The sequence below is a fragment of the Aythya ferina genome, assembly GCF_964211825.1.
Source record: "Aythya ferina genome assembly, chromosome: 4".
NCBI lineage: Eukaryota > Metazoa > Chordata > Aves > Anseriformes > Anatidae > Aythya > Aythya ferina.
This window is the reverse complement of record NC_140300.1, coordinates 70,820,424-70,831,579: the sequence shown is the minus strand read 5'-3', so window position 1 is coordinate 70,831,579 and position 11,156 is coordinate 70,820,424. Positions and strand designations below refer to the sequence as shown.

Genomic DNA, 11,156 nt, shown 5'->3' with positions numbered 1-11,156 from the left:
TGATTTACACGAGAAGCTTTCTGCCACACGGTGAAGCTTTTAAACTTTAACTTCAACCACCTGTTGTAGTTGGTAGCGCTGCAGCACGACACCTGAGGGAGCTGCAACAGCATCCCCCACTGCGCTACCACGCCGCTGTCAAGCAGATCTCGAGGAAGAAGCCAGCAGGCTCTTCCCCTGCACCTCGTCCCGGGCATTTGAACACTCGGGTACAGGGGGGAAGCGGGGACCCCCGCCCGCTGCCCCTCGCAGCCCACCCGTGATGGCGGACCCCAGGGGCGCGGCGCCAAATGGCGGCGGGGTCCGGCCCTGCCGCCGGGCACACCCCTTCCGGGCCCCGCGCCCCTGGCAACGGCGGCCGCTTCATGGACGCCACGGCCGAGCCTCCCGAGGAGCCCGGAGAGAGCCCCGGGCGGTCTCCTCCTGAGGAGTCGGGGCCTCGGGCGTCAGAAGCGGGAGCAGAACGCCAGGAGGTAGGGCTGGGGGCTGCGAGGGAGGGTCTCGCCCTCGGTCCCCTGCTGAGAGCCCTGCTGACGAGCCGGTGCCGGCCGGGCACCCTGTAAATTACTGACCCGAACTCGGTGTCGCCCACAGGGGATGGAACAAGCCTCTCCTGAGCACCAGGGGCCAGAAGGATTCAGCCAGCTGTATGCAGAGGGACAGGACTCGCAGGAGGCCAGCCGAAGCGTGGATCAGGCGCGAGCACTGGGATCTGACCCTTGCCAAAGACAGGAGCCAAGAAGTGCCTGTCGGACGTACGGAGGAGGACAGGAGCATTACCAAGCCCATGAGGATGGGCATGGCCCCTACCAGCCACACGAGCCCGGTTACGGGCTCTATCAGCCAGGATACAGCCCGTACGACGATCCGATACCAGATCCCGAAGCCCGAATGCTGGCAGTGCAGAATGCAAAAGCCTACTTGCTGACGAGCAGCACAACATCTGGCCTCAACTTGTAAGTCTGCAGAAGAGACAAGAAGGAAAGGGGCAGGATGAGAGTAGTGGTGACAGGGTAAGGGGCTATGCTGTCAGGGACGGCAGAGTGTGGAAAAGCAGAACATGTTGTAAATGCAGCGTTTAATCGCTATGCTATGATTGTGTGTCCGGCCCCTTTCAATCCAAATTCCAAAGGGAATTTATGGTGTTCAAAGAGCCTTCGATTAGATCGAGGCCAGGCTTGAATTCTGCTTTAGCTCCTCGGCCAGAAGTGGGGTAAACGGAAAATGGAAGGTGAGGCTACTCTTGATTATATTGCAAAGAGGCTAGTTTCAAGTCTAATTTCCCAAAATGGTGCGTGATCCCTTTGCATCTAACTGTTACGATTTCTTTGACGCCCAGGTGATTACCTTGTACTTTTGATATTAGAAACAATATTCTCAGACTTCCGTAATAGTAGGTCAGTAATAATACTTATATTCCTATGACAGATACGATCATCTTGCTAATACGCTGACAAAGATCCTGGATGAACAGCCCACAAATGTGGTAGACATAATTGAGAATATCAGCAAGGACGTGAAGTGGGCTCAATTTCGGAAAAAAATGGATACTCTTCGAGATGAACCTGCAATGCCTCCAACGTTTGAATCTGCAGAAAGGAGTAAAAGTTTGTTCCTCAAGTCAGATGAAGAAGGAGATGAAGAACTAGACGAAAAGGTAGCGAGTTATTCTCAGGCACCAATAGATATCAAATATACTGGAGAGATGGGTGGCAGGAAGGCAGAAGGGAAAAGGTGGAAGTTGTGGTCTCCCTCATAATATTGCCTCTCGTGATTGCATGAAATGCTTACAGCCACAGTAGCGCGTACCCTCTTCACACTTCGGTTGGTCCCGTGTCAAGTTGTGAAGAAATCACAGCTGGTTACGTAGTTTGGAATTTAGTTGCTGCAGTAAGTCTCATATCCCGAGCTTTTAAAAGCATAGGTGTTCTGGAGATGATAAATAGAAAGTTTACAGTATCTCTCATACGCTTGTTGAACCTTGTGCCACAAACACGAGGCAACACCGCAGCGCTGTTTCCAGGCATCAAGGCCTCTTAGACAGCAAACGTGTGCTAGCACTGAAGTCCTGTGCAGATCCCTCGTGAGAATTCTTTCTGTACTTTGCAGTAATTAAAAGTGAATTTGAAAATTGAGATCTTGTATTCTAAAAGCTGCACTTCATCTGTGTTCTCTTCTTTACCCTCACAATGTCATTTTTAATTTTTCTAAGTGATAGTGGGAGATGTAAATGAATGTCAGCAGAGCTTTTTGAGAGAGCGCACTATAGGAAAGTGAAGTATGACTTTCAGTAGATAAATTGTTCAATCCTTCAAATGGATAATTTTATTATTACTCAGCTCTAACTCACGCTTTCCTTTACTAGGGAGAGACTCCTCTGCCTAATGTGATGGAAACAGCCTTTTATTTTGAGCAGGCTGGAATTGGCTTGAGCAAAGATGAATACTATCACATATTTCTTGCCCTTAAAAAGCTCATTAGTGCCCAGCCAATCCAGGCATGTCGCTTCTGGGGCAAAATTTTGGGCCTGGAGATGAACTATATTATAGCTGAAGTACAATTCCAGGAGGGAGTAGAGGAGGAGGAAACAGAGGAGGAAGAAGAGGTTCCTGATGAAGGAGAGAAAGGGCTGGGTGAAGTCGAAGATGAAGATGAGGAGAAAGAAAAAGAAGATGAGCCACCAAAGTCCACCTATAAGCCCCCACCTGTCATCCCAAAAGAAGAGAACGGAACTGGGGCTAACAAATACATCTACTTTGTTTGCAATGAGCCTGGCAAACCCTGGGTGAAGTTGCCTCCAGTGACACCAGCACAGATTGTCTGCGCCAGGAAAATCAAGAAGTTCTTCACTGGCAGGCTGGATGCCCCTGTTGTGAGCTTCCCTCCTTTCCCTGGAAATGAGGCCAACTACCTGCGGGCACAGATAGCTCGGATCTCAGCAGGAACCCACGTCTGTCCCATTGGATTTTACCAGTTTGGGGAGGAAGAAGATGAAGATGAGGAAGGGGGAGGAGGAAGAGATACGTGTGAAGAAAACCCGGATTTCCAGCCTCTTTCTGTGGCTGAAATGGTGGAGTCTCTCTCCACGTGGGTACACTACGTGCCGAGTATTTTAAAGCAGGTAGGTCCTCCCATAGGCCACGCTGACCTCAGATACCATTCTCACGGTAGTGCTTCAGGATGTAAATGAAGCCCCTCACCCACCCATTTGAACTATTCACCAGAAACAGGACTGGACTGAAAAGATTTCCTACAGAAAATGTATTGGAAACGTTCTATCATATATAAATGTGTTGCACATATTTAAGTATTAGAAGGTTCCTAAATCTACACGTGTTTCATGATTTTTTCCATCTTCAGGTGCAAACCTATCTTTAGATAATCATGTAGGATTAGGCCTTGATAGATAATTATTTCTGGCAGTCTTCTACATTGGGTTACCTCTCCTGAAATCCTCGCTTGACAGAAATGTTTTTAATTCTGTTTTCTTGGATAGGATGCTAAATTTCAGATCGCTTGTGATTGTATGCTAAACAAAACTTATTTGGTGTTTTCTTCTGGTTTACCTTCCGTTGCTTGCTTTCTGCTGTGAAGCATGCAAACAAAAAGGCTTAAAAACTTAAAACCAAAACTTTGTAAATAAAAATGTAGCATAAAATATTTATTATATCAGGTTAGTGCTGGAAAGAGGTTGTACTAATGCAGTCATCTTTCCTGGATACCAACTTAAGAATGGTAGTGTAAAATAACAGCAAGTGCTAGGAACTAAAGTTTAATTTTATTGCCAGTAAAGCAATAGTTCTAAAAATAAAATCTGTTACCATTAGAATTTTGAGAACATTTTGTAATGTTCCTCCGACTGGTAGCTAACAAACAAGGCAGACTTTAAAGGAATTAAGTCTTTAAAAGTCTGTAAGTGTTCATCTCTCAGCTTGCAATAACTGGCAATCCAGCAAGGATACAAACCCAACAGGCAACAGGCAAGGATTGAACTAAATTCCTGTCTTCTGTTCACTGTAAACATAAAGATAATTTGGCATAAAGACATGGGATGCTGTGGTCTTTCTCGTGCCTTCTGTGTTCTGTAGTTGTTGAACTGAAATACAGAGTACAAGGTAAGACTTTTCACACGCGTTGTTTGGACTTGGGCCCAGGTGCACAGGGACAGGATGTTCTGTCATCTTCTGTGCATATTCACAGCCTGTGCCTGACAGGGAAGGGACAGGTAATGCCAGCATGTTTGTGCCCAGTGAAGGCCAGCAACAAGTTACTGTCTCTTCACAAGATGAATATTGAAATATGTGTTTGCTTAATGATATGATCCCAGCCAATAAGTATCAGCACGGATAAGTATCAGCATGGATTGGTTGTACTTAAAAGAACTGAAAACTACAAAATAGCTGGAAGCTGATCAGAGAGCCATGGGGTCATTCTGCAATAGTAAGCAGGGATAAGGAATGAATGAGGGATAAAGAGAGCACTCTGCCAAGAGGATACGTACAGCTCTCTGGCAACAACCTACCAATTCTGGAATACATCTTTTTTTCTTTTTCCCCCAGTTGCGCTTGTGTGTGAACCAATTGTTTTAACTGGCTTGCATTTCTTCATTGATTGTCGCGTGTATTTATTATTCTCCCTTACTGATTATAGGGTCGTTGTGTTTGGATTAACCCTTCACAAAAATCAGAGGAAGAAGAAGAGGAAGGTGAAGAGGAGGAGGAGAAAGATGAGGAGCCAGATGAACTCCAGCAAGAAATAGGACCTCCCCTTCTCACTCCACTCTCTGAAGATGAAGGTACTCCTCATGGAGTACCATTTTGGATAGAGCCACTGGGATTGTTGGCATTTAGGTAGTAAATATCTGAAGTTGTAGGCCTCTGACGCTTCACAGAACAATGTAGTTTGCCACGGTAGGGTAACCGCATTCTTTTACAAAATTAATCAAATGTGAAATGGTTAACAGAATCGACCTTAAAACTGAAATGATTGGGTTTACTAGTTAACCGTCCTGCTGAGAATAAAGGGAAAAAATATTCAGATATGTCAGGCTACTGGAAGTTCCAGACAGCTCACCCCTGAAATACAGTCAGCTATTTTTCCATCACCTTTATAGGCAGAAGAAAAGCGTGGACACAAAAATAAATATATATTCACACATGCATAGATACACAAATAAGAATTTATATCCTCTAGCACAGACTGCAGCAACTCCTAGAGATATGGAAACCTAAATACTAGACTGTAGCCATAGCAAATTATTTTTCTACTCCCCATTCTTTGATCAGGGTGAAATACGTATGTAATTTATCCCTCAGTGATAAACAATCCTTGACAAAAGAAACAGCAGCGAGTACTACTGCGTTTCAAGAACGTGATCCTTTCTGTATGAGACTGTTGGCATCCATGTGATACCTGCCCCTGCATCCAAACCACCTGTCTGAACACAATGCCTGCATTTACTGCTTGTGACTTAGTTCTTCTAAGGTGCATCTTAATATAACCGTTGCCTGAGTTCTGTGAAAGCCTTGTAGTTCAGTCCTAAATATTTTGTAGTGGCTTGTAAGTCAACTTATTCATGTAGCGTGTGTTTGGCTGCCTGCAGGAATTCAAAACGTCCCTGCTTGGACAGCTCAGCCTTCTACAAACCTGATCCCCCAATATGCTGTTGCAATCCTTCAGTCGAACCGATGGCCTGGAGCATATGCCTTTGCATCTGGCATGTGAGTAGCCAGCTGACGTGGTTACAACACAGACCATACGCTGAACACAGCCATGCCCGATGAAGTCAAATTTGCTTTCTTATTAATGTATTGACTGAATCGTAACTATTTCTGAGACCGATAGAGAAAGCCACTTAAGAGTGCACAGCGTCAGTATGTGTTCAAGGCTGAAAATGAAGAATCTTTGGAAATGCTAGCATGAAACTGATGCATGTACATGTCCGGTTAGTGCCTGGCCACAGTCCTGGGTTTAAAACCTGTATTCTTGAGTCTGTGGTGCTTTTTACAAATGAGCTTAATTCTTTTGTTCTAATTTTCAGTCGTTTCTATTAGGCACAGTACAGTCACTACCACTAGAAGCTTTAAATGGGCACTGGAGTGGGTGTCGGGAGTGGCTCCATGTTACTAAGGTGAAGTTGGAGTCATACTGAATATCACACAGTGACAGAGGGTAGCATTCATCATTTTTGCACTTGGCGATTTTTAAGTGGAAGGTTAAATATTGTGCAAAAAGTGCAAGCGTGGAATGGTTTGGGTTAGAAGGGACCTACAGATCCTCCAGTTCCACCCCCACTGCCATAGGCACCTCCCACTAGACCAGGTTGCCCAGGTAGACGAGCCTGGCCTTGAACACTTCTAGAAATGGGGCATCCACAGCTTCTGCGGACAACCTGTTCTGGTGCCTTGCCACCCTCAAAGAATTTCTTCCTCATATCTGATCTATATCTACCCTCTTTCCACTTTAAAAGCATTACCCCTTATTCTGTTGAAACGTGCCCTTATGAAAAGTCTCTCCTCGTCTTTGTTTTAAGACCCCTTTTAAGTACTGAAAAGCTTTGCTACTTCAGGACTGAAAGCTTTCAACTTGAGGTTTCCTTGGAGCCTTCTCTTCCCCAGGCTGAACATCCCCAGCTCTCTCAGCCTGTCTTCACAGGAGAGCTGCTCCAGCCCTCTGATCGTTTTCATGGCCCTCCTCTGGACCTACACGAACAGCTCCACATCCTTCTTGTGCTGGGGGCCCCAGAGCTGGGTACAGTGAATCCAACAGCTAGGAAGAGATGTGTTCCTTTAAACAGTGTAACAGGGAGCTTGCACTCCATTTGCACAGCAGAGTAAGGAGCCCTGAGAGGATCTGCACTGATAGATAGATGGTGTCAACTTTTCACCATTTTTATTTTTTTTCCCTCAGGAAATTTAATAATATCTACTTTGGCTGGGGTCACAAATACAGCCCAGAAAACCATACACCCGCACCGCCTGAGCCAGTGCAAAAAGAGTACCCCGACGGGCCGGAGATCACCGAGGCTGCGGACCCGACGGTGGAAGAGGAGCTGGCTTTCAAGGCTACAAAGGAGAAAGCCAGAGCTAAGAAGAGGAAGACGAGGAAGAATGAGTAGGTGATGAAGAGGAAGACACGATTATGATATAGGAAACACGAATACTTGAAAAGACTAAATATTTATAGGGTTTTTATACATGGATCCTAAATGAGTTGATCTTCAGTGTAAGCGGAAGATGCTTATTTGGGGGGTTTCTGTAGGCTCCTTGCAGCTGCCTCTCCCAAACAGATGAATAGGGTTTTAATAAATAGAGCATAAACAAGCTCATCTTAAATGTGAGTTTCAGATGCCTTATTTTGAGGGGTTCTGTAGTCTCCTTGGAGCTGCCTCTCCCAAAAAGATGAATAGTGTTTTGATAAATGGAGCGTAAACAAGCTCAACTTAAATGTGAGTTTCAGATGCCTTATTTTGGGGGTTTCTGTAGGCTCCTTGCAGCTGCCTGTCCCCAAAAGATTGTTATATATGGAGTGGTAATTCGTGTCGAGAAAATGGTTGATATTAATAAAGAAGGGGGAGATTTGGGAATGTGGCCATGGGGGTTGGAAAACCCCGTGATTGAGATAACATTTGACTCTTAAGGACGAGGCCATAAGGAATATAAAAGTGTTTAGAGGGAAGCAAGAAGGGTGATTCAGGAGACTCCATGCAGTCTCCAGGTTCTCTCGTTCTCCAGCCTTTATGGCATGGAAGTTTCTGGGTGTTTGCTGTTGTTGTTACATTCAAAGTTGTTTGACCAATGAAAAGTTGTTTTGAAAAGAACTGCTGTGGGGTGAAGGGTATAAGAGGGGAGACTGCCCTCAAGAGAAAAAAAGAAAAAGGCAACACGATGAAGTTATGTCATTGTCGCATTAAGGGCTGTAGCTGATTAACCCTTACGGGCCCGGTCGGATTCAGGGTACTGAACCAGTCGGACATTCACCAAAAACACGTTAACCGTCTGGGGGTCCCGTCAGACATTCACCAAAAACGCATTAACAGTCTGGGGGTCTGGTTGGATTCAGAACACTGAACTATCACGGATAAGCACCCTCACCCTCGTTGCACTTACTGAGAGCTATCACAGTGCAATCAAGTATGGTTTATTACAGCAACAGATAATCAGGTTCTTTTGGATTGCCAGCGATAGGGACTGTCTGCAAAAGCAAGCTAGCATGCATGAAATACACAGGTGTTATAGGTGTTACAGGTGTCACAGGTGCGCAGCCTAGAAATAAAGCCTTAAAAGGATCAAAGACTCTATAGAGATTTATAAGCAAGTATTCAGATCTCACCCAAAGGCGTCCCAATGGGGGAGAAGAGAGGCTCAGCCCGTTGACTGGTCCCAGGGGTCAGGAGGTCCTCAGGATGCTGTATTCCCTCGGGATGGTCTCTCCCCTGACGGTGGGATCTTCCCTCACATCCCCTCTCTCTTGGGCCAATTTATACGATTTTCTATCTTTTAGGTGGAGCTTGAGTGGCTCTAGTCAAGCACATCTTAGCTATGACTGGTGCCAAGTTCTCCCGTCTCCGTTTGGGGCTTCTGTGGGCTCCTTGGAGCCGCCTCTCCCTCGCGGGCGCCATTCCGCGCCCTCCCCTCAGCCCCGTCCCTCAGCCCCGTCCCGGCTCCCCTCAGCCCCGTCCCCGCCCCCGGCGGCGCGGGCCACTGAGAGGCGGCCTCGGGCCCCGTTCGAAGCCGGCGGCGGCCGGGCCCGGGCTGCGGGACGGCTCCGAGGGGCTCCGGCGGCTGCTGAGGCTGCTGAGGCGCCGCGGGGATGGCTGACGAAGGGGCCGTTACCGTCTGCGTGCGGCTGCGGCCGCTCCTCGCCAGGTGAGGGCGAGGGCGAGGGCGAGGGCGAGGGGCTGGGCGGCGTGGGGGTGCGGGTGGAGCTGGTGAGCTTAGCGGGGTGCTTTGTCTCGTAGGGAGAGCGCTCTGGGGGACGAGGCGGCGCCTCACTGGAGGAGCGAGGGGAACACGGTCTCAGAAGTGAGCGGTGCCCGAGCCTTCAGCTACGGTGAGTGTGTGGGAAGGAGCAGCTGGGGCTGACGCGGGCCTGCGGGATGCACGGCCGGAGTGCGCGCTGACACTGCTTGCCGTGGCGTTGGCAGCATCGCAGCTCTCTCGTGGTGCTTCTCCCGGCCTCGTAATGCCTCAGGGCTTGTGTCTGCGGTGTTTGTGTGGCAGTGCTGGCCAGGAATTCTCCTTTGGGAGTCGACGTCCTGCTCTCAGGGCCTTTTGCTGTGCTGGTCTGCACTGCAGAGTGTTGTTGGAGCTCTGTTGGTATGGAAGTGAGGTGGAAGATGCCCTCTGTAGCGCTCCCATCTCAGGGACAAGTGGCTGCGCTGAGCCCAGAGCATTGGGGTGACGTGCACGTGAGATCCTCTTGCTTGAAGCATCTTCCTGCTGCTCCACCGTGCTGCCTCCAGACACGATTTTTCCAAGTCTTGTCAGGCTCACAGTCCTGATACGTAGATCAGCCTTAACTGTTTTTAGGGTTGAATGGGACGACTGCATCTGTCACTCTTAGTTCCTTTGAGGCTCTGTTGTCTTTGCATCATCGCTTTTGGTGTTGAGTTTAATCTTTTGTTCCTGAAGTCTGGCACAGTAGTGACACAATTGTGTTTTATGTCTAAATCATCCTGTAAAGACTCTGTCCATGATACAATATTTGAAGTCAGCATTGCTGACTTTTCTAAGCGGGAAGAATACTGAACTTACTTCAGGCTTTCAAAAGAATCGTAAGCCAGACTGGTTAATGCTAATAGTTCAAGAGTTGTTTGGGAATCAAGGTATAACATGGGATAAGCCTGCTAGAAAGGATTCACTGGGTCTGCACTGAGAACATAGGACACTGGCTGCCTAAGCACAGGGCACTGAAGCCCTCTGTGCTGGGGAATGGACTAGCAGATTGATGTGAGCATATCAGGAGCTGTGTGTAAGGTACTGACTTAATGTGACAAAGCTGCTCCTTATGGTTTTTGGGTAGTGTGAGTCCACTAGAGACAGCTGTCGTTAACCCTGGACTTTGAATGTACAAGGCTGTTGGTTCTTCTGAGAAGGTGAAGTGGCTGTGATATGTCTGGTTCTTGTCCAGCTGTCATCTGTATGGACATGCGTGAGATCCAGCTGGATTGATATTGCATAGCATATCATCAGATAGCCAAATATATATTGTGTCCTCACTGTTAAGTTGGGAAGGCTTCTGTGCAACTCATTGCACCACTCCAGGGGCCCAAAACCTGTTATATGGTAGGAAGTAAGGAGAAAGTACAAATTGAAAGGTTATTTGCAGAGTATTTCACAGAATCACAGAATTTCTAGGTTGGAAGAGACCTCAAGATCATCGAGTCCAACCTCTGACCTAACACTAACAGTCCCCACTAAACCATATCCCTAAGCTCTACATCTAAACGTCTTTTAAAGACTTCCAGGGATGGTGACTCCACCACTTCCCTGGGCAGCCTGTTCCAATGTCTAACAACCCTTTTGGTAAAGAAGTTCTTCCTAACATCCAACCTGATTTGCTTCTGCCTTGAGTATTTTGGGTTATCAATATTGGTTATGTGAAATGTTCACTGCTCCTTTGAGGTGCAGAATACCTTAGGGTCTACAAAAGTATTTAAATCCAAGTAATTATTATTTTTTATTTTTTTTCCTGCAAGTGCCAATATTAATTGCGTGTCTAAATACAAAATAAACTTTGTAAATGAAATTCACATTCCTCTGGCCCTGACTACCTACTAAGTGAAGATTATTAATGCTCACTTGTGATAGACTTTGATTCATTTGGGTTATTCTAAAAGACTTGATACTGGGTGCGGCTGTGTCACAGTGCATTTTGGTACTGGAGATTTAACTCTGGACAACCCCTCTGAGCATAACATAACACAACACCTTGACAGGTTGAATAAAACAACATTTAGATACATCTTCAAGAAATAAAATACTGTGTAATACCTAGGTCTCCGACTGAAAGAAGGCTGCAATATAAATCGGAGTTTGTTCATTCTGGGCCAAGTTATCAAAAAGCTTTGTGACGACCCTTCTGGGTAAGTGCTTGTGTTGACATACCTCTTTTTGGACAAGTCACTGATAAATTAAGAAGTTAAATCTCTCTAG

General features: G+C 46.8%; 1 protein-coding gene across 4 annotated transcripts; it reads left to right on the top strand.

Annotated features, from left to right (window-relative positions):
- The first annotated feature begins 275 nt into the window (after window positions 1-275).
- On the top strand, window positions 276-7,446 carry LOC311435792 (radial spoke head protein 6 homolog A-like). Of its 4 annotated transcripts, XR_014692405.1 has the most exons (8): window positions 276-473; window positions 595-956; window positions 1,429-1,657; window positions 2,366-3,121; window positions 4,651-4,795; window positions 5,603-5,720; window positions 6,910-7,297; window positions 7,409-7,446. XR_014692405.1 is itself a non-coding variant. In XM_084517202.1 (7 exons), the coding sequence occupies exons 1-7, from the start codon at window positions 291-293 to the stop codon at window positions 7,115-7,117; spliced, it is 2,001 nt and encodes a 666-aa protein (XP_084373328.1). In that variant the 5' UTR covers window positions 276-290; the 3' UTR covers window positions 7,118-7,446. The 4 variants fall into 4 exon arrangements, 3 of the variants coding, with proteins under 3 accessions (XP_084373328.1, XP_084373330.1, XP_084373329.1); XM_084517202.1 differs by having other exon boundaries at window positions 6,910-7,446; XM_084517204.1 differs by having other exon boundaries at window positions 4,651-4,850; window positions 6,910-7,446.
- The last annotated feature ends 3,710 nt before the right edge of the window (window positions 7,447-11,156 follow it).